Raw genomic sequence first — 27,236 nt, forward strand, 5'->3', positions numbered from 1 at the left:
AGCCATTTGGTAAATTCAACAAAGTTCATTTTTTTTCTCTTTAATGTACACTATGCACCCCATCTTGACTGAAAAAAACCCAGAAATGTAGACATTTTTGCAAATTTATTAAAAAAGAAAAACTGAGATATATCACATGGTCGTAAGTATTCAGACCCTTTGCTCAGTATTGAGTAGAAGCACCCCTTTTGAGCTAGTGCAGCCATGAGTCTTCTTGGGACTGATGCAACAAGTTTTTCACACCTGGATTTGGGGATCCTCTGCCATTCTTCCTTTCAGATTCTCTCCAGTTCTGTCAGGTTGGATGGTGAATGTTGGTGGACAGGCATTTACTGGTCTCTCCAGAAATGCTCAATTGGGTTTAGGTCAGGACTCTAGCTGGGCCAGTCAAGAATGGTCACAGAGTTGTTCTGAAGCCACTCATTTGTTATTTTAGCTGTGTGCTTAGGGTCATTGTTTTGTTGGAAGGTGAACCTTCAGCCAAGTCTGATGTGCAGAGCACTCTGGAAGAGGTTTTCATCCAGGATATCTCTGTACTTGGCCACATTCATGTTTCCTGCAATTGCAACCAGTGATCCGTGTCCCTGCAGTTGAGGAAAACCCCCATAGCATGATGCTGCAACCACTAAGTTTGACTGTTGGGATTGTATTGGGCAGGTGCTGAGCAGTGCCTGGTTTTCTCCACACATTCCACTTAGAATTATCACCAAAAAGGTCTATCTTCGTCTCATCAGACCAGAGAATCTTATTTCTCATAGTCTGAGAGTCCTTCATGTGTTTTTTTAGCAAATTCTATGCTGGCTTTCATATGTCTTGCACTGAGGAGAGGCTTCCGTCGGATTGGTGGTGGGCTGCAGTGATAGTTGACTTTGTGGAACTTTCTCCCATCTCCCTACTGCATCTGTGGAGCTCAGCCACAGTGATCTTGGGGTTCTTCTTTACCTCTCTCACCAAGGTTCTTCTCCTATGATTGCTCAGTTTGGCTGGACCGCCAGGTCTAGGAAGACTTCTAGTGGTCCCAAACTTCTTCCATTTAAGGATTATGGAGGCCACTGTACTCTTAGGAACCTTGAGTACTGGAGAAATTCTTTTGTAACCTTGGGCAGATCTGTGCCTTGCCATAATTCTGTCTCTGAGCTCCTTGGCCAGTTCCTCTGACCTCATGATTCTCATTTGGTCTGATATGCCCTGTGAGCTGTGAAGTCTTAAGGTACTGTCACACTTAGCGTTATCGCTAGCAATATCGCTATAACTTGTGACGTTATAGCGATATTGCTAGCGATATCGCTATGTCTGATATTTACCTACGACCCGCTCCCCCGCTGGTTATCGCTGATCGCGCGAGAACGTCCTGGACTGTTTCTCGTCGTCAGCTTCCTGCGACGCTTCCTGTGGAGAGACGAGCGTGGATGCGGGCGGGAGGACATCAGGATCGCCTGGTGTGACAGGTAAGTAGCGACCCCCGACCCCTGCTATGTTGCTGGTGAGATCTCCCTGTGTGGCAGCTGACTAGCGACCACTTAGCGATGCACCAGCGATCCTGACCGCGTCATATCGCTGGTCGGGATCGCTGGTGCATCGCTAAGTGTGACAGTACCTTTATATAGACAGCTGTGTGCCTTTACAAATCAAGTCCAATCAGTTTAATAAACACAGCTGGACTCTAATGAAGGAGTAGAACCATCTCAAGGAGGATCACAAGGAAATGGACACCATGTGACTGAAATATGAGTGTCTGAGCAAAGGGTCTGAATACTTATGACCATGTGATATTTCAGTTTTTATTTTTTTTATAAATTTGCAAAAATTTCTACATTTCTGTTTTTTTTTCAGTCAAGATGGGGTGCAAGAGTGTGCATCAATAAAAAAATGAACTTTTTTGAATTTACCAAATGGTTGCAATGAAACAGAGTGAAAAATTTAAAGGGGTCTGAATACTTTCCGTACCCACTGTATCTCTACTCTATGCTGAATAAATCGAGATGTTTATATATATTTACATATATATTCAGTTAATAACATGTAATTGTAGCACTGCCATGGCGTCTTCATCTCCAGTAAAGCAGTCTGAGCCATATTGGAGAGATGCAAGACAATCGGTATGGTATCACAACTTGACATAAATTCTGTACCCTTTTTATTATTTTTTTTTTTATCATCTTGCATTCAGTGCCATCATCTAAGCGTGGGATGTTGTTCCCTGGCAGCAGACGGGTTAAATATAGTTTGTTTTAGCTGCCTCCCCATCTCGCACAAGGCCATTACAAAAGGTTAGCCGTGCCATTACAACTGCTCCAAAATGAGGGAGGAAGCGGTTTTATGGGTCTCTAACTCCCACTTCAGCCATGAGAGCAAACTAGCATCAGTTTAAAGGTCAGGCGGCTGCGGCATGACAGAGAAAGGGGGCTAGATATTAGAGGCAGGGGGCAGGTGAAGAAGCGGCGCAGCACCGGGGTGATTCCGCAGCATCAGCCTGCAGAATTATGGCCACCCAGAGACTCAGTATCACTTTAATGAGTCCGTCTGAAGAGGAAGAGTCGCGATTTATGTAGCTGTTCATAATTTTCTGTAGAGAGGGGTTTTTAGTGCACTCCTAAAAGCCACTTTGCTTCTCTTTTTGTGTATATTATCCAAGTGCGCTATACCCTTCCGATACCCCACTAATTGGATTATCAGGATTTTATTCCGGCCACAGGTAACGAGACACAAACCTGTAGATTTTTGGCTCTTCTCCATCGGACGTGTTGCAATACGAGATGACGTTAACGTCCTTCCTTCCTGCAAACAAACTACTTAGTTTTGGAATTACAAAGTCCCCGTATGCTAATAGCCTGCGACAACGTGGGGGGTTTAGCGAAACTCCAATATCACAGCAGACGTCCCCGTCCTCCGCCTATAAATCATACAGATTGAAATTAAGACAAAACTACATGTTCTAAACGGATCAGTTTGTGCTCGTAAATTGTCTCCTTCTAATGAGCAGCCAACTAAAGGGTATAAATAACTTTCTTGGCATGGCGCGTGTTTCCAAGGTGCTAGAAGCACTGGAGACATCACAGGAGTTAATGAAATTGTCTGTTATCAAAGTATCATAAAACCGTACAAATTAAACAGCCTTACTGTACTGCTCGGCGTACTGGCAAAAAAGAAGGGAGAAAGAGCAACTTACAGGAACACTGCTTCATTGGTGTATAGGTAATCGATGCGGGGGAGGAGGGATATGCTGCTGCATAACAATATAATATACAGTATATTTGAAAAAATGCCCAAAAATGTAAAAGTGTGCAGCAGGTGATAATCTAATAATGTATACCTTATTGCATAAGCGGTATGTAGACTTTGCCAGACCTTATTCACACGTCATTGATTTTTACCTTGGCACTCTCCATGTCTTTCTGGCAATACACAGGCACATTATTTTCTCTGGAAGAGTTGAGCGAAAAGATATTGGTAGTTTGTGGCCCCCAAATCAAAGCCCTGGAAACCTCCTACTACATTTAGCATCCCCGTCACCTTTTTTTTTTGTCAGTAGGCCCCCCGTGATGTAAATCGTGCATTGCGCCAGAACGTAACAACATTGAGAGGTTTACTAATCGAAAGAGACTCCAGGTATTGGCACAAGTAGTCGAACATTCACTTTGCTCTTGTCCAGGGACCACTTAATACTGATGTGGTCGCTGGACCAGAGTCGTGCAAATCCCTTTACGCTACTCGAATTGTAAGTCCCATAGTCTGCTTAATAAAAAAAAAAAAAAGGGGCGATATGTCCTGGTGTGAACTGACCCAGTCACGTAAATGGGGGGGGGGGGGGCACAAAAAAATGGACAATTCCTAGTTTTCTATAAGGCATTATCCACATGGGTTAAAAATGGACCATCCTGGAAGTAGATGCGAAACAGTAAAAAATAAAAAATTAGTTCCCATAAGAGGTTTGTAATAATAACTTTTGCGTAGATGAAGCAACACTGCATTAATGCACACTTTGTATAGTTTACTATGTCCTGTCTTGTTCTGAAACAAGAAGCTTGCACTTGAATATTTGCAGCAGATATTTTCTGCAGCCCAAACCAAACATGCAAAAACCGTATATGCTTAAAGTGGTATTCCCATCTCCAAGATCCTATCACAATATGTAGTAGTTGTAATAAGAATATTAACAAATGCCTCCAATTAGAAATGTAGTATAGTTCTTCTGATTCACTGTGTTGCCTACCCCAAATACAGAGCATTGCAGTAGCTTAGGAATCCATGGTTACGACCACTCATGTAGTGACAGTAAGTTAGCTGGCATTGGCCGTAACCATGGATACCTAAGCTACTGCAATGCCCTGCATATGGGGTAAGTGACCAAGCAAATCAGCAGAACTATACTATATTTCTAATTGTAGATATTTGCTATTATTATTATTATTATTATTATTATTACACCTGCTACACACTGGGATAGGATCTTGGGGATGGGAATAGCCCTTTAAAGACTTTTTCACAGGTTGAAATCTGTTGAGCCATTTCTACATCTCTGTATATTTATACAGCAAGACTTTTTTATGTTCAGATTTACTTCCAAAAAATAGTAGATGTGGCAGTACAGTGTGAGATATACAGTGTGAGATATAGTGTCGAAATGTATACAATGCATTATACAAGCAGATATATATGGTATACACACTGTATATTATACGGGCTTTGTGTACAGATAATGAATCCTCTATGTGATCCATTGATTCTTGTCACTTTCTACACTTGCCGTCTGCCAAGTATATTGCCCATCTGTATTAAAGGAGGCCCAAATAGATTGCAGCTTTAGAGGCAGCGTTGCTGACAGATGATGATAACGTGTTTTATGGCGAAAAATATTCATCTTTATCAAAATTCCATTTTTATCTGATCCCTCGCAGTGTCATGCACGACAGCACACCTTAATAGAGTGTCATTTAAATACATCCCATCACATGCTTCATCCTAGTTTTCCCGTTTCATATTAGAACGACAGAACTAGACGGAGACCCGGCACATGGGCAGGATCGGCCGTTCAGCATCTGTAGAGAGCCGAGTACATAATACATAAATGGATGACAACTCTGGGACCTTCTTGCATGATTCTCTTCTTTTAAGTGCAACCCTAGTGTCGGGTGCATTTTATTGGATTGTCCTCGTTAGTTTGGAGCACCTCTCCTTCACGTCCCGCTTTACATGAGGCCATCATTCGTGCCCGATCATTACCCTGTGTAAACAAGCCCAGCACGGAGACTTTTAATTATTAAAAGCTCATTTGTCATTGATCTCATCTGTTATGTTGGCAATAAAAATCCCCATCCATCTCCTTCCACTCACGAATATGGCCAGATGAAAATGAAATTTAAGAGTGCCAATCAACTTCTTGTATCGTGACAAGTGATTGTTACATGCAGTTTATCTGGACGTATAGAAGTAACTTGAGGTGGATTGTCCAGGACTTTGATATTGTTGACCTGTTGATAGCAGTGGTGTACCCAGCAGATCATGCAGCTACTATGGGGCCCGTGAGTTGGGGAAGGAGCGCCTTCCAACAGTCATGCCCTATATTCACCCACTTCTCCTAAAATCCACCAAATATGTATGGCACAAGTTGGAATGAGTTGTATGGAGTGGGCTGGTGCATATCCTGCACCATATCTGGTGGGTGCCAACTGTTTTATACAGCAGACACCCACTGGTAACTGATGCAGTTGGAGTTAGCACTTATACCAGCAGTTTAATCCTTTATATGCCATGGCTGTTGTTCACCACAAAATCTAAATGGTTAGAGAGACGAAAGGATCACCCCCATTGGGTCACCATGATGCAGGAACCCAATGGTTTGATGTCATGGCAGCTGGGGACCCCTGATTAAAACCTTTGCCTAAGTACATTCCTGATCTTTCTGATAAGTCCTCAATATTAGATCAGTGATGAATCAAACCCCGCCAGTCTGATATTGATTAACTATCCTAATCACAGGCCATCAATATCAAAGTAGTGATCGGTCCTTTGACTGCCTACGTCAGCTTTGTGAAATCTGCCAAGGGTATATACAGTACAGACCAAAAGTTTGGACACACCTTCTCATTCAAAGAGTTTTCTTTATTTTCATGACTATGAAAATTGTAGATTCACTCTGAAGGCATCAATACTATGAATTAACACATGTGGAATTATATAATTAATAAAAAAGTGTGAAAAACTGAAAATATGTCTTATATTGTAGGTTCTTCAAAGTAGCCACCTTTTGCTTTGATTACTGCTTTGCACACTCTTGGCATTCTCTTGATGAGCTTCAAGAGGTAGTCACCGGAAATGGTCTTCCAACAGTCTTGAAGGAGTTCCCAGAGATGCTTAGCACTTGTTGGCCCTTTGCCTTCACTCTGCGGTCCAGCTCACACCAAACCATTTCGATTATGTTCAGGTCTGGTGACTGTGGAGGCCAGGTCATCTGGCGTAGCACCCCATCACTCTCTTTCTTGGTCAAATAGCCCTTACACAGCCTGGAGGTGTGTTTAGGGTCATTGTCCTGTTGAAAAATCAATGATGGTCCAACTAAACGCAAACCGGATGGAATAGCATGCCGCTGCAAGATGCTGTGGTAGCCATGCTGGTTCAGTATACCTTCGATTTTGAATAAATCCCCAACAGTGTCACCAGCAAAGCATCCCCACACCATCACACCTCCTCCATGCTTCACGGTGGGAACCAGGCATGTAGAGTCCATCCATTCAACTCTTCTGCGTCGCACAAAGACACGGTGGTTGGAACCAAAGATCTCAAATTTGGGCTCATCAGACCAAAGCACAGATTTCCACTGGTCTAATATCCATTCCTTGTGTTCTTTAGCCCAAACAAGTCTCTTCTGCTTGTTGCCTGTCCTTATCAGTGGTTTCCTAGCAGCTATTTTACCATGAAGGCCTGCTGCACAAAGTCTCCTCTTAACAGTTGTTGTAGAGATGTGTCTGCTGCTAGATCTCTGTGTGGCATTGACCTGGTCTCTAATCTGAGCTGCTGTTAACCTGCGATTTCTGAGACTGGTGACTCGGATGAACTTATCCTCCGCAGCAGAGGTGACTCTTGGTCTTCCTTTCCTGGGGCGGTCCTCATGTGAGCCAGTTTTTTTGTAGTGCTTGATGGGTTTTGCCTCTGCACTTGGGGACATTTTCAAAGTTTTCCCAATTTTTCGGACTGACTGACCTTCATTTCTTAAAGTAATGATGGCCACTCGTTTTTCTTAGCTGCTTTTTACTTGCCATAATACAAATTCTAACAGTCTATTCAGTAGGACTATCAGCTGTGTATCCACCAGACTTCTGCACAACACAACTGATGGTCCCAACCCCATTTATAAGGCAAGAAATCCCACTTATTAAACCTGACAGGGCACACCTGTGAAGTGAAAACTATTTCCGGTGACTACCTCTTGAAGCTCATCAAGAGAATGCCAAGAGTGTGCAAAGCAGTAATCAAAGCAAAAGGTGGCTACTTTGAAGAACCTAGAATGTAAGACATATTTTCAGTTGTTTCACACTTTTTTTGTTAATTATATAATTCCACATGTGTAAATTCATAGTTTTGATGCCTTCAGAGTGAATCTACAATTTTCATAGTCATGAAAATAAAGAAAACTCTTTGAATGAGAAAGTGTGTCCAAACTTTTGGTCTGTACTGTATTTGCCCTTAACCAACATCTCATCTCAGGCTTGAGAAATCTGGAGCACGTTGCCATAGATGTACCAAGCCGGTGGTCCCTGGCATCTGCCCATGTTTGCTTGGAATCAACACCAGTAATGGGACTTTCACCGAGTGAACCTATGATGTCAGTGGCTACCTATGATGTTATTGGCACTATCCATATGTACAGGGACTATGGCCATAAGATGTTGGTCTTCTTGGCTTGGCTATCTCAGTGGAGTCTCTAGGACAGTGAATTTAGGAAGGATTATGCAGAGGGTATTTAAAGGAGTCCTTCTGATTTGTTCTTTTTTAAAATGTAAGAAAATTACATTTGTCTGGGTATTATTTTAATCTCGGGTACCCAAAACACAGAAATAAATCAATACCTTGTAGAACAAGCTAAAGCCCATTGTCAAGTGAGTCGAAAGATCTTTTCAATAAAGAAAAGCTAATTTAGTATAAAAGGATAGGAGTAAAATCCACTAAGCAAAAGCTGCTGTTTGATTGATACATTTATTAATAATGAGCTGTGGGATCCAAAAATAGTTGGAATAAATGAAATACAACGTACAGAGTCTCCAAGAATTGCTTTGTGACTGTAGGCCATCTAGCCGCCGTGTGGGTAGAATTGCATCTTTACACGCTCTGATCTCCGATCAAATCGTTAGAAAAGCAGCAATATACTTCACCCTAAAAACTAAATATTCCGGCATAAACATTTACTGCCCCCAAATAAAAAAAAATAAATATGTTTACCAGGGAAAGAAATCTCGTGCCGCGATTACAACTTTCTTTCTCAGATTCAAAGGAGCTTCCGAAGGAGGCCGAGAGAAATAGAGTATAAATCTGCCTCCAAAAAAAGGGTTTATCTGAGCCGGGAAATGAAATAAACATTTGAGGTTCTCGATACACTGTGGCTGCGCTCACTTTACGGGGATTTAGATTTATTTCACTGCAGCTGCGCTACCGAGATTTATCAACGTTGCTGCCTAGAAGTTCCCGTTAGGTTTGCCATGCTTTGCATCGAAGCGTTAATGGCGTTAGTTTCACATACTGGACATATTAGAAAAAAAAGATAATTGTGTAATTTTTCATACAGACCTGTGTTGTCCTGTTTAGTTATAAGCTAAAATTCCTTCCCCCACCCTACCCCCAGAAAGTCTCCATTCAGCCTAGTACAGTCTCCGATGAGTTAATTATGGGTCTGCTATGTTGTATTGTAGGTGATGAACATTCATAAAAACTTTAAAACCATTATTACATTTTAAAGAAATGTTCGTAAAGAGGTTGTCCGGCCTTCAGCTACAAGTTTTCAGTCGCTCTATATTACTGCAGACTTGTGAATCCTGACATTGCTTGCACTTTGCGCTGTGGGTATTTTCCGGATATCGTAACCGTAGGTATGTGATTTGCATGCATGAGGTCACATGCGGACTGGATGGGTGCGAACTCATTCAGTGCAAGAGTATTGAGCAAGGCCGGACACAGTCAAGTGGGCTTGTGGCCGGAAGTAGACAAAGTGCACACTTGCCATCACATGACCGTCCGCTCCCGACACCCGAGAATCCTCACAGTATGCAGCGTGCACAATGTGAGGATTCACAAGTCTGCAGTCACATAGTTACAAAAAAAAAAAAAAACTTGCCAAATTGGAGCTGGGGGTTCAAAAGTAAAGTCTGTTTTAGTTCTGTAGTGACACATTGTAACACATCATCAGCCTGTCCTGCTTTACTCTGAAGAAGAGCAGAGACTGTATAGTGTGATCCTTTTCAGAGCTGCGGAATGGCTGACAGGGATCACGTGTTACTTCATGTTACTATATTGAACTAGGAAGTTCTTTATCGTTGGAGAGAATCTGTCAGCAGGTTTTTCTATGTAATCCAAGAGCAGGATGTTGTAGGGACAGAGACCCTAATCCCAACAATGTGTCACTTACTGGGTTGTGTTTTGCTGCTTCAATGCAATCAGTGTATTATCAGCAGATTATCACTACAGGACTAGGTGTTTTGTGCCTCCTGGTCCAACTATGCCGCCACCACTGATTAGCAGCTCTCTGTTAATATACAGTGTACACAGAAAGCAGCCAATCAGTGATGTGGGTGGGGTTCTACACAGCTCAGTATTCAGAGCTCTGCTAGATCTGCAGCAGAGAAAACAATGATTGTATCACAACTGATGTACCCAAGTGACATATCGCTGGATTCAGGGTCTTTGCCCCTACATCATGCTGCTGTCATATTACATAGGAAAAAAACCTGCTGACAGATTCCCTTTAATACCTTGGTGATATTGTGCTCACTAATGTTTTTCTATTAGGGTTTCTTTTCTTTTGCTTATTTTAGTTGCTTCTCTAATAAAATAAGTTGACAGAAGGCTCTTCAACCGGTTGTAAACTATGTTGGCTACTTTGGATAAGTGTAAGGATCTCTTTGTGCTGGCTAATATACAGGGTTTCAATCAATGGGCTTTGCCCTAGAGTGGGGTTTGGTTGATGAAGACAATCCCTTTTAAGGCTATGTTCACATACCGCATTCCCTTTTTTTTATGCCAATTTTCATCTGCGTTTTACAGTACCATCAAAAGCTATGAGATTTCAGAAATCTCATGCACACACATTGTTTTTTTTCAATGACTAATTTGGAAAATTGCTGTGTTTTTGCAAACGGCAGCATGTCACTTCTTTCAACATTTTCGCAGCGTAAGTGCAAAAATGCAGGTATCAGGTTTTGCTGCGTTTTTGGTGCAAAAACCTTAAGGTGCATCATGATTTTTAGAGGGGCACTAAACTTTATCAGCATGCACAAGAGACAACAAAAACACGGTAAATGCGATATGCAGGAAAAAAAACACAGCAAAACCTGCATTTTGTAACCAGCTTCTTTACTGCCAAGTGAGAAGGTTTTGTCTTTGGAAAATAAATGCAGCAAAAACGCATCGTGTGAACATAGCCTAAGTAAGATTTAGATTTGGAATTTTCAAGAGCCACGTGGAATCCACTAAAATATATTCTGTGCAAGAAAGGACCCTGGTCTTGGGCTCTGTTCATACATCAGAAACTTTTGTTGGCACATATGGTCGACGTAATGTAAAAAATAAGGTGTGAACAGAGGCTTACTGCCACTTCTGCATGCTTAACAATGCCATAAGTGTCACTCTTTCTTTACACAGATAGGTTAAACAGCGAAGGATTGTAAAAGGAAGAATTATTGATTTCAGTAGAAAAATACGATTTCTTCCGACATTACTGCATAATAAATAATCAACGACAGCTGGACATTGAGCATTAACTTTCACACCAGGGTCACCGCTTTAGGCACGTAACTACTCTTATGGCCCGATTACACTGGCCGACTGGCTGCATCAAACGACCGCTGATCAGCTACTTTATTTTGGAGCTCTGCTATCATTTAAAAGTTTGCACAGGCAGACAAATGTCCTTAATGAATTGTGCGCTTAGGCTGCCATTCTTATCAGCAGCGCAGGCCCAGGACGATGTGCTGCCGAGAACCATGATCTTTTGTACAAACTAAAAGATCATCTCACCTTACAAACAAGCATTTTGCTCGCTTATCAGGTGATCTTCTGTTTAGACTACATGACTATCGTGAAACGAGCATGCAGTGTAAATTGATTTATAAATTAAAATTTTTTTTTATTTTACTAATTTATATAGCGCCATTAATTCCACAGCACTTTACATATATTATTGGCACTGTCCCCGATGGGGCTCACAATCTAAATTCCCTATCAGTATGTCTTTGGAATGTGGGAGGAAACCTGAGTACCCGGAGGAAGCCCACGCAAACACGGGGAGAACATACAAACTCCTTGCAGATGTTGTCCTTGGTGGGATTTGAACCCGGGACTCCAGCGCTTAGCCTTTAAAGGAAATCTGTCAGCAGGTTTATACTACCTCATCTGAGAGCAGCATAATGTAGTCAAAGAGAAGCTGAATCCAATGATGTATCACTTCGTTAACTTGGTGCAGCAGTTGTGTGATACAGAGTTCTTAGATATAGGATGAAGCAGAGCTGAGAAAGCTAACCCCGCCCACACCAAGCACTGTGTGTACACTGTGTATAGAAAGTGAGCTGCTTATCACAGGAGGGGGCGGAGTAGGACCAGTGCTCACACAGCAGCTAGTCACAGCAATGATAATGCCTTAGTGATAAAATCTTCAGTGTTATTAAACAGCACACAGCCTGATAAGTGACACATCACTGAATTCTGTATTTAACCCTTACTTCATGCTGTCCTCTGATTACATAGTAACATAGTTTTGAAGGCTGAAGGAAGACCTTATGTCCATCTAGTTCAGCCTATAAAACCTGCTGACAGATTCCCTTTAAGTAAGGCCCGATTGACCATGAACTTGAAGATATGAAATACTTCTTGTGACCAGAAGTGCATATTATCGACCTTTTGGGAAGGTAATAATTATTAGCTAATCTTTCCATTAAGGATAAGAATCTGACTACAATTTCTTTTTGCCAAGTAACGTATTAATTTGGATTTCCAAGTCCCTTTAACTCTCATTCATCCACATGAACGGTAAATGTGTCTGAAAGGTTCAGTTCCTTTCATGTAAATGTCAATTCTTTGAGACACTTTACAGTATAATCTCAATAATTGGGTGGCCCATCAGACACATTTTCCAGGAGTGGGACCCACATTTTCTTTCCAAGCAGATAGAGTTTTTCTGTAACTTGGGCACCCCTCTCAGAATAATTCCACTTTTTCTGGAAGATTTTTGGGTAGACTTCCCATCTTTTTAACGTGCCGTAAAAAAAGATTGGGGCGTTTATGTAGCAAAAGCTCCATTTGCGCCAATATATTTCGGAACGTTTTGCAAACCTTATATCGACGGTGCAGATCCCAAATTATGAAAAATCAAGATACTTTGCATATGTTGAATTAAGTCCCCTCTACTATTTGTGACATTATAACACACATTGATCTAATTCTGATTGTTCAGAAAACGCTCTGAAGACCAGTCCTTACCCCCACGATTAGCTGCATTGCCAACAAAAAGAAAGAAAATTAAACATGCCCATAATTGGCAAGTCGCAGCCATGGGTTTGATAGAATACATCCTTCATTGTACATCTTCTGCCTTTCCATGCAATCACCGTAAGGAGGAAGATTCGCACCAAACCGCGTACAGAGAAGCCAAGTAATCATTTTCTTCCCCTCTCCTCGGTTTCCCAAATTGAAGCAGACACATGATAAAAATGTCAGCCCCACTCGGCACGTCAGGCCCCTAACAGGATTACATGTCAGCCCTTAATGCCTGGCTGTGTTTCCCCCTCACCATGAATGGCTGCATTATTGCTGGCGGAAAGTTCCGGTAATATATAGTAAGAGACAAGTAGCTCTTTATGGCCAGTGATTATTCGCTTTGAATGAAACCTGTGATTTATGTCCATTTAACTGAGCAGCTCCTTGTAAAATTCCCACCGCTGCATTTTTCCTCAATACAGAATGACTGAAGCGAAAGTGACAAGCGGCTTGGCGTGGAAATGTGCAGAGCGGTGCGGTGTTATATTTAATATACCTGACACAGGAATCGTGTACAGTTGACTAACCCTTGCCTTACCAAAGGGCTAAGAGGCTAGAGCTCCTGGGGTTCACTAGATGGAAGGCTGTAAAACATCAGATCTGTCCAACTTGTGTTGGCCAGAGACAAAAAGATAATTCAGGTGCTCCAACTGTGATCTGCTCATCTGTGACAGAGATACTATGGATTGCACGTGCACCTTTTTTATTTACAGACGTAATACGTACTTTAAGGGGGTCACACATTGACTCAGTTCCCGAGAGACTGCAATCCACCCTCTAGAGGAATCCTAGAATGTTATAGTTGTTATGGACCTCCAGGGTCAATGCAGAAGTAATCCATCTCAGACAAATGACTGTCCAGCCTCTGTTTGAAGACTTCCCTTGAAGGAGAACTCACCACCTCTCTTGGCAGCCTGTTCCACTCATTGATCACCCTCACTGTCAAAAAGTTTTTTCTAATATCTAATCTATATCTTCTCCCTTTCATTCCATTGCTTTTCGTGTCTCCATGTGCAAATGAGAATAAGGATGATCCCTCTACACTGTGACAGCCCTTCAGATATTTGTAGACCGCTATTAAGTCTCCTCTTAGCCTTCTTTTTTGCAAGTCAAATGTTCCCAGATCCTTTAACTGTTCCTCGTAGGACACGTTTTGTGCAGTCCGCTCACCATCTTGGTCGATCTTCTCTGAACTTGCTCCAGTTTTTCAATGTGTTTTTTAAAATGTGGTACCCAGAACTAGACACAGTATTCGAGATGAGGCACGACCAAGGAGGAGTAGAGGGGGATAATTACTTCATGTGATCTAGACTCCCTGCTTCTCTTAATACATCCCAGAACTGTGTTTGCCTTTTTGCTGCTGCATCACACTGTTGACTCATGTGCAGCCTGTATTCTATTAGTATATATTAGTCTTTATCACACGTGCTGTTGTCGAATTCTATTGCTTCCATTCTGTAGATGGAAAATTAGATTGCCTACTTTTTTCAGCGAGCAATGAGTTGCCTTAAAGGGTTATTCCCATCTCGTACCATGATGGCATCATTTGTGACTGGTGAGGGTTCATCCTCACTGACCCAGAGAATGAAAGCCAATTTGTCATTGCATCCCCTTTCCGAGCTTATCTTGCACAATGGCAACCCAGCCACTCAGTTATAGAGGGAATTGCGTCACATCCCCATACCCTTGAAGAATAACCAGCCTTTGTCCCATTCAATGAGGATTAAATCTAGATTTCCTAGAGATATACCTCCTTTGGGATAGAAATAACCATATTTAAATGTCTCATATCTTTGCTATGTTGCCTACCCCATGTACAGGGCTTTGCAGTATCTTAGGTATCAATTGAACACTAACAGCTAACTGACTGTCACTATATTAGTGGTCATGACTATGGATATTGTGGTGTAGTAACCACTGTGTCCGCAAGGGGGCGCTGTGTGGATGGCCCGGGAGAAAGGATGAATGGCAGAATACTGAATGGCCATTATGTATCTCAAAGTGGGTGGCTTTGAGATGGAGACTTATGTGTTGATCAGCAATGACATTGTTGAGGTGTTGCTTCAAGTGTCAGGGAGAAGTCTCCAGGTAACTAGAGAGATGGGCGGGCCTGGTTACCTACAAACCCACCCAGGGGGTGTGTTTAAAGAACACTGTTGTAAAGAGTGTGTAAATGCTTGAAGGACCTGTGATGAGGTCAGAGTCATGTGGCCCGGTGGGCGTGACTGTGAACCATATAATGTGGCCAGAGTAGGTCACATGTAGTGATTGCAGGGACCCGATTGGTCCATATATAAGGTCTCGTGCAAAGAGATGTCTGTCTTCCTGACAGCACGTGTGGATGCTGTGTTTAATGGCTGCAAGTGCCTGAGCGTTCCCTGGAGGGAATGAATGTCTGCAGTATGGAGAAGCAGCCATGAGAGAACCCTGACAGGGTGAGATATAACTGTGAGGCTGAAAAGCCTGCGTATTGGACATTGCTGACAGAGAGAAGCTCTGTCATGGACGCTATGCTGTTAAGTGAACTTTATGTTTCTTGCTTTGGTTTATGCTGCTGAATAAACCGCATGGAGTAATGGTTTTGTGGAAAACCCGTGCCGGATCTGATTTTTTGTGGCTGCAAGCGAGTATCCCCTACTTGAATGACAGCGCTACCTCACAATTGGTGGAGAAAGCTATGGGCATTATTGTAGCCTTGTTGCTGGGAGCAACGGAAGAGGACTGCAAAGTCGGTTGCTAAGGGCAACGCTGAGACAGGAGGGCTGACGGTTGGGGAAGCCACTGCCCGGCTGTGGTTCTGGAACCGTGGAGCGGCCTAGTGAGTAAGGCACTGTCTGGATCGGTGAGCCCAGCGCTGCTGTTTCCCCAGGAGAAAGAGACTTATAGGACACCTCTGCGGTAGAGGGGTCCGAGAACCTGCGCGGCCAGCAGGTGACGGTCGTGAAAACCGTGTTGTACTGACCAGGGTCAGTGAGAAAGAGACTGGTGATTGCTATAGGGTGCCTCTTTGGAGAAGAGGTATCCGAGGACCTGTGTGGCCGACACAGGTAATGGACAGGTGTTCTTGTTGTACTGACCTGGGTCAGTGGGAATGACTGTGTACCTGGAGGGTTCAGTGAGCAAGGTCCTGGAGGGTCAGTGTGGGGAGATTCTAGGAGAAGAATCGGATCCCTGGATCCCGTGTTATGACCTTGGACCTGGTGTGGCGTGAGTGTTGGGCAGTCTCAGGCGGAGACGGATGTCCTGAAGAGCACCCGCTGAGCCCCTGGACCTGGTGAGGCCGGTGTGTTGGGAAACCCTGGAAGGAGGGTCGGCTCCTTGAATAGCAGCCGGTGCGCCCTGTGTGTTGGATGGTCTCAGGCGGAGACGGTACGTCCTGAATAGCACACAGACAGGACACTTGAGTTTTTCGTGTGGTGTTTTTTTTTCCTTTCGCAACTCAGCTTGCTGTGGCTCAGTGGGGTCACGAAGGGGACAAGCGGCTTCCGGTAACTCGGCGGGGTTACGAAGGGGACAAGCGGCTTCCTGTAACTCGGCGGGGTTACGAAGAGGACACAAGCCGCTGTGTGTGAAAAGCAGCCGGTGGTGTCGGTGATTTGTGACAGCAGGAGCTGTGGCAGTGCCAGAAGGAACTGGTGTAGTGTCGTGCTTAAGGGCCAGTACCAGCCCAAAAAGACATAAACTGTACTGTGTGAACTGTGGCATAAGAAGTTCTGCAGAACGGACATGGGGAAATCCCGAAAGGGGGCAGTGGCCCAAATCGGGGTGGTAGCCCAAAAGGTGGTGAATGCCAAGGGGGCGGGATACCACGTGACTCAGTCTATGCCTTGGAGAGGGGCCGTGACTTTGTGTTGTTTGATGTTGTATGGTCGAATGAGGGAGACGTTTCTACTTTTGGATTAACAGACGTTGAGACGGTGACGCCTCCTAAAGTGGACAGGTCTGATCTAGAACTGACCGGAAGAAAAAGTACATCTGCCCGACTGACGGACCTGACGTCTCGTGACAAGACAGATGGTGGGCTGGGAGATGAGGTGACTGGAGTGGACACACGGTCAGAGGGTAACTGGAGGGTTGACTCGGATGATCGGCGTGACTCAGACTCTAGAGGTGACTGTGACTCTGAGAGAGAAAGGGAACACAGACTAGATGACCTAGAGAAAGAAGTCTTCAAGCTCAAAGGTCACCTGGCATCGTGGCAAGGTCTGAATAAGTCCCTCAGAGAAGAGGTAGGAGTACTAACAGAAACTGTAAGAGGTCTTCTGCGGGAGAAGTGGGACGAAGACTTACAGCGGCCAGGCCTGAATGAGGAACAGTGTGAAGTCAAAAAGAAACTAAAAAGTATGGAAGCAGAGGTGATTCGTTTGCAGACGGAGCTTGCTGCTGCAGAGTGTGCTAAAAGACAAGCACAGCAGGAAAGAGATGAACTGGCTGATGTGATTGCCAACAACAGAGGTGAAGGTGCTCTGGTTTTGGAAGAAAAGAAGCGGTTAGAGTCTCGCATTGTTCAGCTTGAAGAAGAAGTGGAGGAAGAACACGGCAACATTGAATTAGCCAATGACAAGCTGAGAAAGGCCACACTTCAGGTTGACCAGTTGGATGCTGATCTGAAGACAAAACGTAGTAATGCTCAGAAGAATGAGAGTGCCCGTCAGCAATTAGTTCGCCAGAATAAGGACTTAGAAGCAAAGGTTGCACTACTGGAGGAACAGCTTGATGCAGAAATTAAAGTGCAACAATCTGCTAGCAAACAAGTACGTTGTACGGAGAAAAAACTGAAGGTTGTATTAAGGCAAATGGATGATGAAAGGCGTAATTCTGAGCAGTACAAAGGCCTGGCGGAGGGAAATGATGTGCGTCTGAAACAGTTGAAACGCCAGGTGGAAGAAGCAGAGAAAGAGGCTCAACGTGCCAATACGTTGCACCGTAGATTACAGTGTGAACTGGAGGTTGCTACGGAGACAGCAGATGCAAAGAACTGTGAGGTTAATGCACTGAAAAGTAAACTTAGATGTGGGGTACCATTTCTTACAAGACGCTTAGAGAGAGAAAGGATGGTGACTAACCAGTGTCTGACGACGCAGACAGACCATGACTGGAGGGTCAAAGCCAATGACCAATATTCTGACCGCTGGAGGCGGGGGAGGTCTAACAAAGGAACGAGCCCGTATGACAGATGGAGACGATTCTCTCGACCTGTGGGGCAAGGCAAGGTGTAGTGAGTGCCCGGTCGCGAGACCCTGGTGTAATGTTGTGTGTTCAACCCCACAAGTTTGAACAGAGGGGGGAGGTATGTGGTGTAGTAACCACTGTGTCCGCTAGGGGGCGCTGTGTGGATGTCCCAGGAGAAAGGATGAATGGCAGAATACTGAATGGCCGTTATGTATCTCAAAGTGGGTGGCTTTGATATGGAGACTTATGTGTTGATCAGCAATGACATTGCTGAGGTGTTGCTTCAAGGTGTCAGGGAGAAGTCTCCAGGTAACTAGAGAGATGGGCGTGCCTGTTTACCTACAAACCCACCCAGGTGGTATGTTTAAAGAACACTGTTGTAAAGAGTGTGTAAATGCTTGAAGGACCTGTGATGAGGTCAGAGTCATGTGACCCGGTGGGCGTGACTATGAACCATATAATGTGGCCAAGGAAGGTCACATGTAGTGATGGCAGGGACCCGATTGGTCCATATGGAAGGTCTCGTGCAAAGAGATGTCTGTCTTCCTGACAGCACGTGTGGACGCTGTGTTTAATGGCTGCAAGTGCCTGAGAGTTCCCTGGAGGGAATGAATGTCTGCAGTATGGAGAAGCAGCCATGAGAGAACCCTGACGGGGTGAGATATAACTGTGAGGCTGAAAAGCCTGCGTATTGGACATTGCTGACAGAGAGAAGCTCTGTCATGGACGCTATGCCGTTAAGTGAACTTTATGTTTCTTGCTTTGGTTTATGCTGCTGAATAAACCGCATGGAGTAATGGTTTTGTGGAAAACCCGTGCCTGATCTGATTTTTTGTGGCTGCAAGCGAGTATCCCCTACTTGAATGACAACGCTACCTCACAATACCTAAGCTACTGTAATGCCCTGGACATGGAGTAAGCAACATAGTCAATCAGAAGAACTATATCACATTTCTAATTGAAGATATTTTCTAATATTATTATTATTATTACACCTACTACATATTGGGATAGGATCTTGGAGATGGTAATACCCCTTTAAGGTTGCTCTGTGCCTCTATTATATCGCAGCATGGTAGAAGCGAATGTCTGATTTATGCGACTTACTTGTCACAGTAGTATTGGTGTTGCACCGCGATGTAGTAGTGACCCAAAGCCAATTTTGGTGGGGCGTCTGAAGTCGACGTGCAGCTGTAGCGCTCATTGCATGGCTTGTCTTTTGTAATTATTGGATACTAAGTTTATTTTTTTTTATCACACCTTTTTCTTCCTGAATGCTCAGCATATAACTGGGATATGGGTCCATAGATTAGCAGCTTTTAGCTAATGTTCATCTTTCTCATCACCGTGAAGATTTGGTTGTATTCTGTTTGCCGGGCACCGGATGCCTTACATGTGCATCTTATCTTCCCAGGTGAGCCCGCTGATTGTGCAGCACAATATTGTTCTGATAGTGAGAGGCGAGCCGGCGGTCCGCGCTCCGCAGGGTGCTAATCTGTTTATTTATAATTCAAAAGCATCGCCCATATATTAATGAACCCTTAATGAGCTGCTGAAAAAGCGGCAGATTATTACATTTACCCATACCCCGCAATCAGGAGGCACCCGGAGTGGACGGTTTAATGCAGCTTTACCAGAGTGGGAGCGGGTATTACGGAGAGGTTAATATTCCGACTGACCTCACCTTTTATTATTTGGTCTGGAAATGATCCCTCCTATTCACAGCCATTTTATCTAATAAATAGGCAGGGGAGGCAGGTGTTTGCTTGCTGCAAAATAATTAAGATTTGCTGACAGATACCCAGCGACGGATGCAAATTCCACCTTTTCTGTGATCTGTGACAAAGAGATTGCCAGCACTACTCAAACCGTTACTGTCAATTTACAAAGTAATATCTGTGCTGTTCTGGATCCCAAACGGATTATCTCGTAGCAGAATCTGTTACATTTACGAAGCGCATGTGGGACTGATAGTATAAAAGAACATAACTGGAGCTAAATGCAGATATATCTGAGATAATTATTCTTTGGCCGCTTTCCCTATACTATGTTACTAGTGCAATAAAGAAACTTCAGCGCGGAGGAAGCATTGGGGGAACACATCTCGCCTTATTATACCTATAGACAGCATATATTCATTTCTGGGCTGCAAATAAGTCTTCATTAGGGCCTAAGGGATCTTATGTTATTCAAGACCACCATTGATCATCGGTGGCATGCTGGAACCAGAGGCATCCGGATCCTTAAGCGCGCCTCGACACAAATTGACATGAATTAAATGAGTAAGCGTCACCAGATCCCGCCCCAGCTCCACCCAATTTGGCGAAACTGGCATGAAAGTCGCCAAATTGTTTCCATAAACACCTTGATGAATCAGGAGTCCCTACGTCTCTGTCTCTATGTTTCAAGTTAAACTCCTAATAATATTAATCTTTTTTTCGTTTAAACTCCTATTGGTTAATTTCATGGTATCATTAATTCACGTTTTATCTCAACGCATACATTTTTAATTTTGTTTTAATTTATTTTAAAAATTGTTGAAATAATAATTGAGGTTTTATTTCATTCATTTTTATCACAATGGATACACCATGAGAATTATTAAATACACCGTGTTTAGAATTATTAGGCAAGTTGTATTTGAGAGGATTCTTTTTATTATTGAATAACAACTATGTTCTCAATCAACCCAAAAGACTCATAGATATCAAAGCTTAATATTTTTGGAAGTTGGAGTGGGTTTTTTTTAGATTTGGCTATCTTAGGAGGATATCTGTTTTTTTCAGGTAACTATTACAGTGCAGAATTATTAGGAAACTTAATAAAAACCAAATATATACCCATCTCACTTGTTTATTTTCACCAGGTAAACCAATAGAGCAACAGAAAATTTAGAAATCAACATTTCTGACATTCAAAAACAAAACAAAAAAAATCAGTGACCAATATAGCCACCTTTCTTTATGATGACACTCAAAAGCCTTCCATCCATAGATTCTGTCTGTTGCTTGATCTGTTTACGATCAACATTGCGTGCCGCAGCCACCACAGCCTCCCTGACACTGTCCTGAGAGGTGTAATGTTTTCACTCCCTGTAGATCTCACATTTTATGAGGGACCACAGGTTCTCTATGGGGTTCAGATCAGGTGAACAAGGGGGCCATGTCATTATTTTTTCTTCTTTTAGACCTTTACTGGGCAGCCACGCTGTGTAGTATTTGGATGCATGTGATGGAGCATTGTCCTGCATGAAAGTCATGTTTTTCTTGAACGATACCGACTTCTTCCTGTACCACTGCTTCAAGAAGGTGTCTTCCAGAAACTGGCAGTAGGTCTGGGAGTTGAGCTTCACTCCATCCTCAACCCGAAAAGGTCCCACAAGTTCATCTTTGATGATACCAGCCCATACCAGTACCCCACCTCCACCTTGCTGGTGTCTGAGTTGGAGTGGAGCTCTCTGCCCTTTACTGATCCAGCCTTGGGCCCATCCATCTGGCCAATCAAGAGTCGCTCTCATTTCATCAGTCCATAAATCCTTAGAAAAATCAGTCTTAAGATATTTCTTGGCCCAGTCTTGACGTTTTATCTTATGTTTCTTGTTGAAAGGTGGTCGTTTTTCAGCCTTCCTTACCTTGACCATGTCCCTGAGTATTGCACACCTTGTGCTTTTTGATACTCCAGTAACGTTGCAGCTCTGAAATATGGCAAAACTGGTGGCAAATAGCATCTTGGCAGCTTCACGCTTGGTTTTCCTCAATTCATGGGCAGTTATTTTGCGCCTTTTTTATCAACACGCTTCTTGCGACCCTGTTGGATATTTGCCATGAAACGCTTGATTCTTTGGTGATCACGCTTCAAAAGTTTGGCAATTTCAAGACTGCTGCATCCCTCTGCAAGACATCGCACAATTTTTGACTTTTCAGAGTCCGTCAAATCTTTCTTCAGACCCATTTTGCCAAATGAAAGTAAGTTGCCTAATAATTAAGCACACCTTATATATGGTGTTGATGTCATTAGACCACACCCCTCCTCATTACAGAGATGGAAATCACCTGATTTACATAATTGGCAGTTGTCTTTCAAGCCTATACAGCTTGGAATAGGACAACATGTATGAAAAGGATGATGTGATCAAAATACTCATTTGCCTAATAATTCTGCACACAGTGTATTAGACATTGCCTGCAGATAAGATAGCTCAAAGGTGAATGATGCTTTTTAGTCATTCTTTTTTCCTCCGGGTGCAACTTTTCTTCAAGTTTCCAATCGCGATTCGTATTATTAAAATAAATTTTTATACTTTTATATTGTGCATTTTATATGACATGATTGTATTATACTGAAGTTTACTAATATGCTTATGTCCTGTGTCATATAATGTGGGACGTGCCTGAACTATGACATGTGGTTATGTGTTTGTTTTTTTTGGCACTCACATTCAAAATCCTAACCTATGTAAGTGATGCCCTTGCTGTCTCGTTATACATGTGGTTTCTCCTGAAGAGGAAGATATTTTGTACTTCGAAACGCGTCAAAATAAACCATCATTCTAATTTACTACACTGGGATATATGTCTTAATCCTGTCGGCAGTGTGGAAATTATCCGCTAACTCCTTCTTACCTATTGATCTATGAAATTGATAGTCTTTAACTTTTCTAACCATCGTAAAGCCTATTTCCATCACATGTTCATGGGTTCTGTCTGAACCCCCCGAAAACAGGATTCGGACATGCTCATGGATGAAGCTACAGTGGCGGCTTCAAAAAGTGTCATGAAAGTTTTGGTTTTTTTCACGCCACTTTGGATGAGCTCCGCTGAATTGGGTAGAGCTGGCAGAGCCACACCCGACCATCTGATTCTTGAAATGTGCTGGCGTTTTTTACAGCAAAAATGCTACTCCAGGCTCTAGAGCATAACATTCAGAAGAAGCGTCAAGTTCATCAAGTGACGCACGACTCTTAGGCTACTTTCACACATCCGTCTTTTTAAATCCGGCACAATGCGGCGAAAAGTTTGAAACTCGGATCCGGAATCGGATCCGGTTTTGTCACATTGAACGTAATGATCGCCGCATCGTGCCAGATGGGCATGCGGCGCTTCGTTTTTTTGCCGGATACGGCAAACATGAGCCATCCGGCGTCAGCAAAAAACGTTCCCTGCAACGTTTTTTTGCAGCGCCGGAACGGCTTTTTAAACAGCGCATGCCCAGACACTGTGAGTGTTAACCCCCCCCACAAGTGCCCGGCGAGAGAGACATCTCTCTCTCTCTTGCCCGGACACTGTGAGTATTAACCCCACAAGTGCCCGGCGAGAGAGAGAGATCTCTCTCTCACCTGGACACTGTGAGTGTTAACCCCACAAGTGTCCCTCTCTCCCCCCCCCCCCCAACCTTTCGGCGGCTGTCTCTCTCGTCCCCCGGTGTATCTTCCTCCTGCAGCTCCTTTAAATCGTGTCCTAGCCGTATCAGGCGCCGCAAACACATCCGGTGTCACCGCTGCAGGCCGGATCCGGTGGCCCGGCTTTTTGCCGCACGCCGCCGGACCCCACACACCGGATGTGTGAAAGTAGCCTTAACGAGTACGGCGCCATTTCTACTCTGCTATGACTGGCACAGCGTGAGCTTGCGATACGCCGGTTTGGATGAATCAGCCCAGTAGACTTCACTTATCAAATAGAGTCCAAAATTTGTAGCTTTGGTTTGAGCTTTATTTTGGCCGTATCAATCTTTGAAGTTGGAAACAGCTATGAAGTCTTACTGCACTGTCGTTCGGATGTTTAAAATCTGATGCAATGGAAAAAAAGAACCTCCAATGGAGATCGAAGTTGTATGTTTTGGACTCCGATTGATAACTGAAGTCTATGGCTCCATTGGTGGCACATCAAAATCCTGTTTTTCAGTGGTTCAGAGGGTATCTCTAATTGGGTCATAAATGTGCCTGTCAACTTGTGATATGAACATACCCTAAAAGGTGTGGCAGGATTAATGTACTGTATCTAAGGTTGGTGCCTCCACAACATTAGTGATGGCTTATTCTATTTATGTACAAACCTATAGGAAATGGTCCCAAATCATTCAAATGACCATGGTCCTTGACAGGGCTCTGAATGGACATCTACAACAGGGCCATCTTCCTGTGTAGGGTGAGAAAGACTTGTGGCTGCCCTCAATAACAATGCCTTGAGCACTTCCAGGTGCTGATTGATCATCCCACCTATGGTAAACCAGCTGCCCTCGCTTGTGTTGTTTTTTTGTTTGTTTGTTTTCATTTTTTTATGTCCACTTCATATATAGCTTTTGAGTTACATTGGATTTGAGTATAAATAAGAGGATGGTAGTCATCGGAGCACAGTATGTTCACATACCCGACGTTGGTCCAGGGGGATCTGATACAACTTTATATTATGATTGAAAGAGATTTAAAGAGGTTAATTGCGCAGGGACACTGTCCTGGTTTCGGTCCTTCTGAAACTTTAATGAAATAAGCTGATTTAAGACTATTTGAGAGCTCAGTGTTTATCCAACAGTTGTGTTCCCCTCTTTTCTTTGGAAGGGTTGTCCATAAGTTTGATCGGTGATCCTACCTTAACTAATGGAAAGCCGTGAATGTTTCATTAGGAAAAAGATCAGAAGCTGAAACTTAGAAGTAGATATGTAGGAATTCTGGTTAGTGCAGAGAGTCATGTGGCCGAAATATTCCCTTTATCGTAAATGAGAAGACCAGTACTGCTTTAGTTTTTTTCTGGTGCCCATGGCCTTTGAGTTATGCCACGCACATATGGTTGGCTGGTCCTGCTTAAATCGGCAAGTCTGGCCTATTTCAAGCCAAAATTATATGCAGCATTGTCCTATTTTTTTTTCATCTAGACCCTTTTTTTGCATCGCCGGATGTTTGCCTGGCATTGGTTTCTACTGTGTAAATTATTATCCATTATTTTAGAGAATATGAATTCCTCCATTCTCCTTCCTAAAATCAAGAAAAAGAATTTTCCTCCATTTCGGACCTGGAAGAGTGTTGTAAAGTACACCCAGGTCTGATTTTTTTTATTTTTTTTAAGACTTGTCTTTTGCCACCGTTTATGGTGGAGGTTCATGGACTTGTTGATTCTTAGGTACGGTATATTAGAAGGTTGATTGGGCTATACTGGGATTAGAGATTGATGGAAAAGGAGAATGTGAATTCCAGAATGGAGAGCCTGAAAGCCTATTGATTACTAAGTGACTTGAGTTTAAAGGATTTATGACTCCTTCCGCAGTAGATGCTTATAACATGGATTTGTATGCAGCAATTGTCGACAGTGGAAATGTGGAGGCGCGGGGAATCGAATTGCTGCATTCGAGCAATGCCTGATATTCCACTCTTTGAATCCTATAGATAATTTGGTAATACTACTTGATATTGACGTAGAAATTATTTTACTCATTGATCTGATCTCAATTGGCCTCTTAGTAATGTATTCTTCATATGTGACCTTGCCATCAAATATTTTTCTCACGCCAAATGTTGTCTTTTCTTTAAACCGAAGGTCTCAGCATCAGAGGGGCGCAGGAGGAAGATCCCCCAGACCCGCAGCTCATGAGACTAGACAACATGTTACTGGCAGAAGGTGTATCCGGACCCGAGAAAGGAGGAGGAGCTGCAGCAGCCGCAGCGGCGGCGGCAGCATCAGGCGGAACCTCAGACAACTCGATAGAACATTCCGACTACAGAGCCAAACTCAGCCAGATCCGGCAGATTTACCACACAGAACTGGAGAAATACGAGCAGGTATTCTAGATTATATAATATCCATGCCGTATAATGGCATTGTTAGGCTGACGTCATGTGGCCTATGTAAATTTGGGACACAGACAAATGGAAAAATATGTATGGTGTTGGCCATTGCAAAACCCTCAAAAAAGGAGTTTTCCTTTTGATACTTTTTTTTGTTTTGAGGGGCTCCCATGGGCCTGGTTCCACAAAATCGAGCCAGCTGAAGACCATGTTGTGTGTGCTCGGCATTCTTTATTCTCTTTCACGGGAGACATGATTGATAAGTCCTGGTTAGTGTTAAAAATATTTTTTTCTAACAATACCCAGGACTTATCAATTGAGTGTGCTCGTGTCTCCCATCAAAGAGAATGAAGAATGCCGAGCACACACACAATATATATACGATATTTAGTGCCAGTCCACCATTGCTGGGTTCCACCACGTAATATTACGTATACAGACTGCCACTCACAACACTTTGGCGGTGGTTTGTAGTTAGATTATGGTCTCCAGTTGCCACAATTGTGAATTCCATGTGGAAAAATTCCGCAATGGAAAACTTGAATCAAGTGAGTTACCCCACTAGTACGTCTGACTGAGCAAAAGAGCCCAGAGAGAGGTGGTGCAGCTTTCCCGGATATAGGACAAGCTAGATATTGTCTCCACAAACCCTCCCCAGAACCACATTGAGGGCTACATGCACCCATCTCTTTTAAGACACATTGTGAATGCACTAATTTAAAGCAGATCTGGCACTAGATTTTACAATACCCGATGATACTGGCGCCTTTACTTTGAAATAAATCTATATCGAAATGGCTGCATAATCCTGAAATATAATTGATCAGTTTGGGAGTCCAGCTGGATGCATTAAATACTCATATTAGTATCAAGCCGGAAAAACATTAAAAAATGATTATACAGTTAATACACTGGCCTCATCAGTTCTATGTTTTTTTAAGTAGTGTATAGAGTCTGTATTGGGAAACCTGGTGAAAGATCCACTTTAAAGAAGCAGGTTCCCTCTTGAAAACATGCTAAACCCATTATCTAGGCGCACACCTCAATGACAGTAGCTACATGACAAGTTGTCTTCAGAAGGATCACGTTGCCCAGTTTGGTAGATGTGGTCACATACTGGTAACTGAAAGATGACTAGTAAAAGCCCATATTGGCCATGCCACCCTAGAAGCTGTTAACGTGGACTTTCTGAATAGTGGTCTGTTGTCTTCATGCGTCCGTATGAATGTTGCTCTACATTTCCATCTTGCACATTGTCTAAGGGCATTACATATATGTACATAAGATAAATGCCACGCTACAGACTTGCAGCTTGCGGCATCAGCAGCCGACATACACCTATACGGGAACGCCCCTATTAGCCCAGGTTCTGCCTGCAGTGTACACAGTGCATACAATATATAGCTTTTAGCAAAAGTTTGCTCATAGAAAAGCGCCCTGTACATTATCTGCAGCTACTGTAATTTAGATGACACTTTGAGAGCTGCCTTTCCAGAAGCTGCACTCTAAGTTGGTTTTTGCTAAAGGCAAAATGATGGTGGTGAGGGTCCCC

At 43.2% G+C, this 27,236-nt stretch overlaps 1 protein-coding gene across 3 annotated transcripts in view; it reads left to right on the forward strand.

Moving 5' to 3' along the window:
• PBX3 (PBX homeobox 3) overlaps window positions 1-27,236 on the forward strand; it is a 286,556-nt gene that overhangs the window by 207,224 nt on the left and 52,096 nt on the right. For all 3 annotated transcript variants that reach the window (XM_073590753.1, XM_073590754.1, XM_073590755.1), the window contains one exon: window positions 25,437-25,678. In XM_073590753.1, the coding sequence (XP_073446854.1) occupies window positions 25,437-25,678 (242 nt within the window). The remainder of the gene's footprint in view (window positions 1-25,436; window positions 25,679-27,236) is intronic.

The sequence above is a fragment of the Dendrobates tinctorius genome, unplaced genomic scaffold (genome assembly GCF_039654945.1).
Source record: "Dendrobates tinctorius isolate UK_male_01 unplaced genomic scaffold, ASM3965494v1 ptg000120l, whole genome shotgun sequence".
Classification (NCBI taxonomy): domain Eukaryota; kingdom Metazoa; phylum Chordata; class Amphibia; order Anura; family Dendrobatidae; genus Dendrobates; species Dendrobates tinctorius.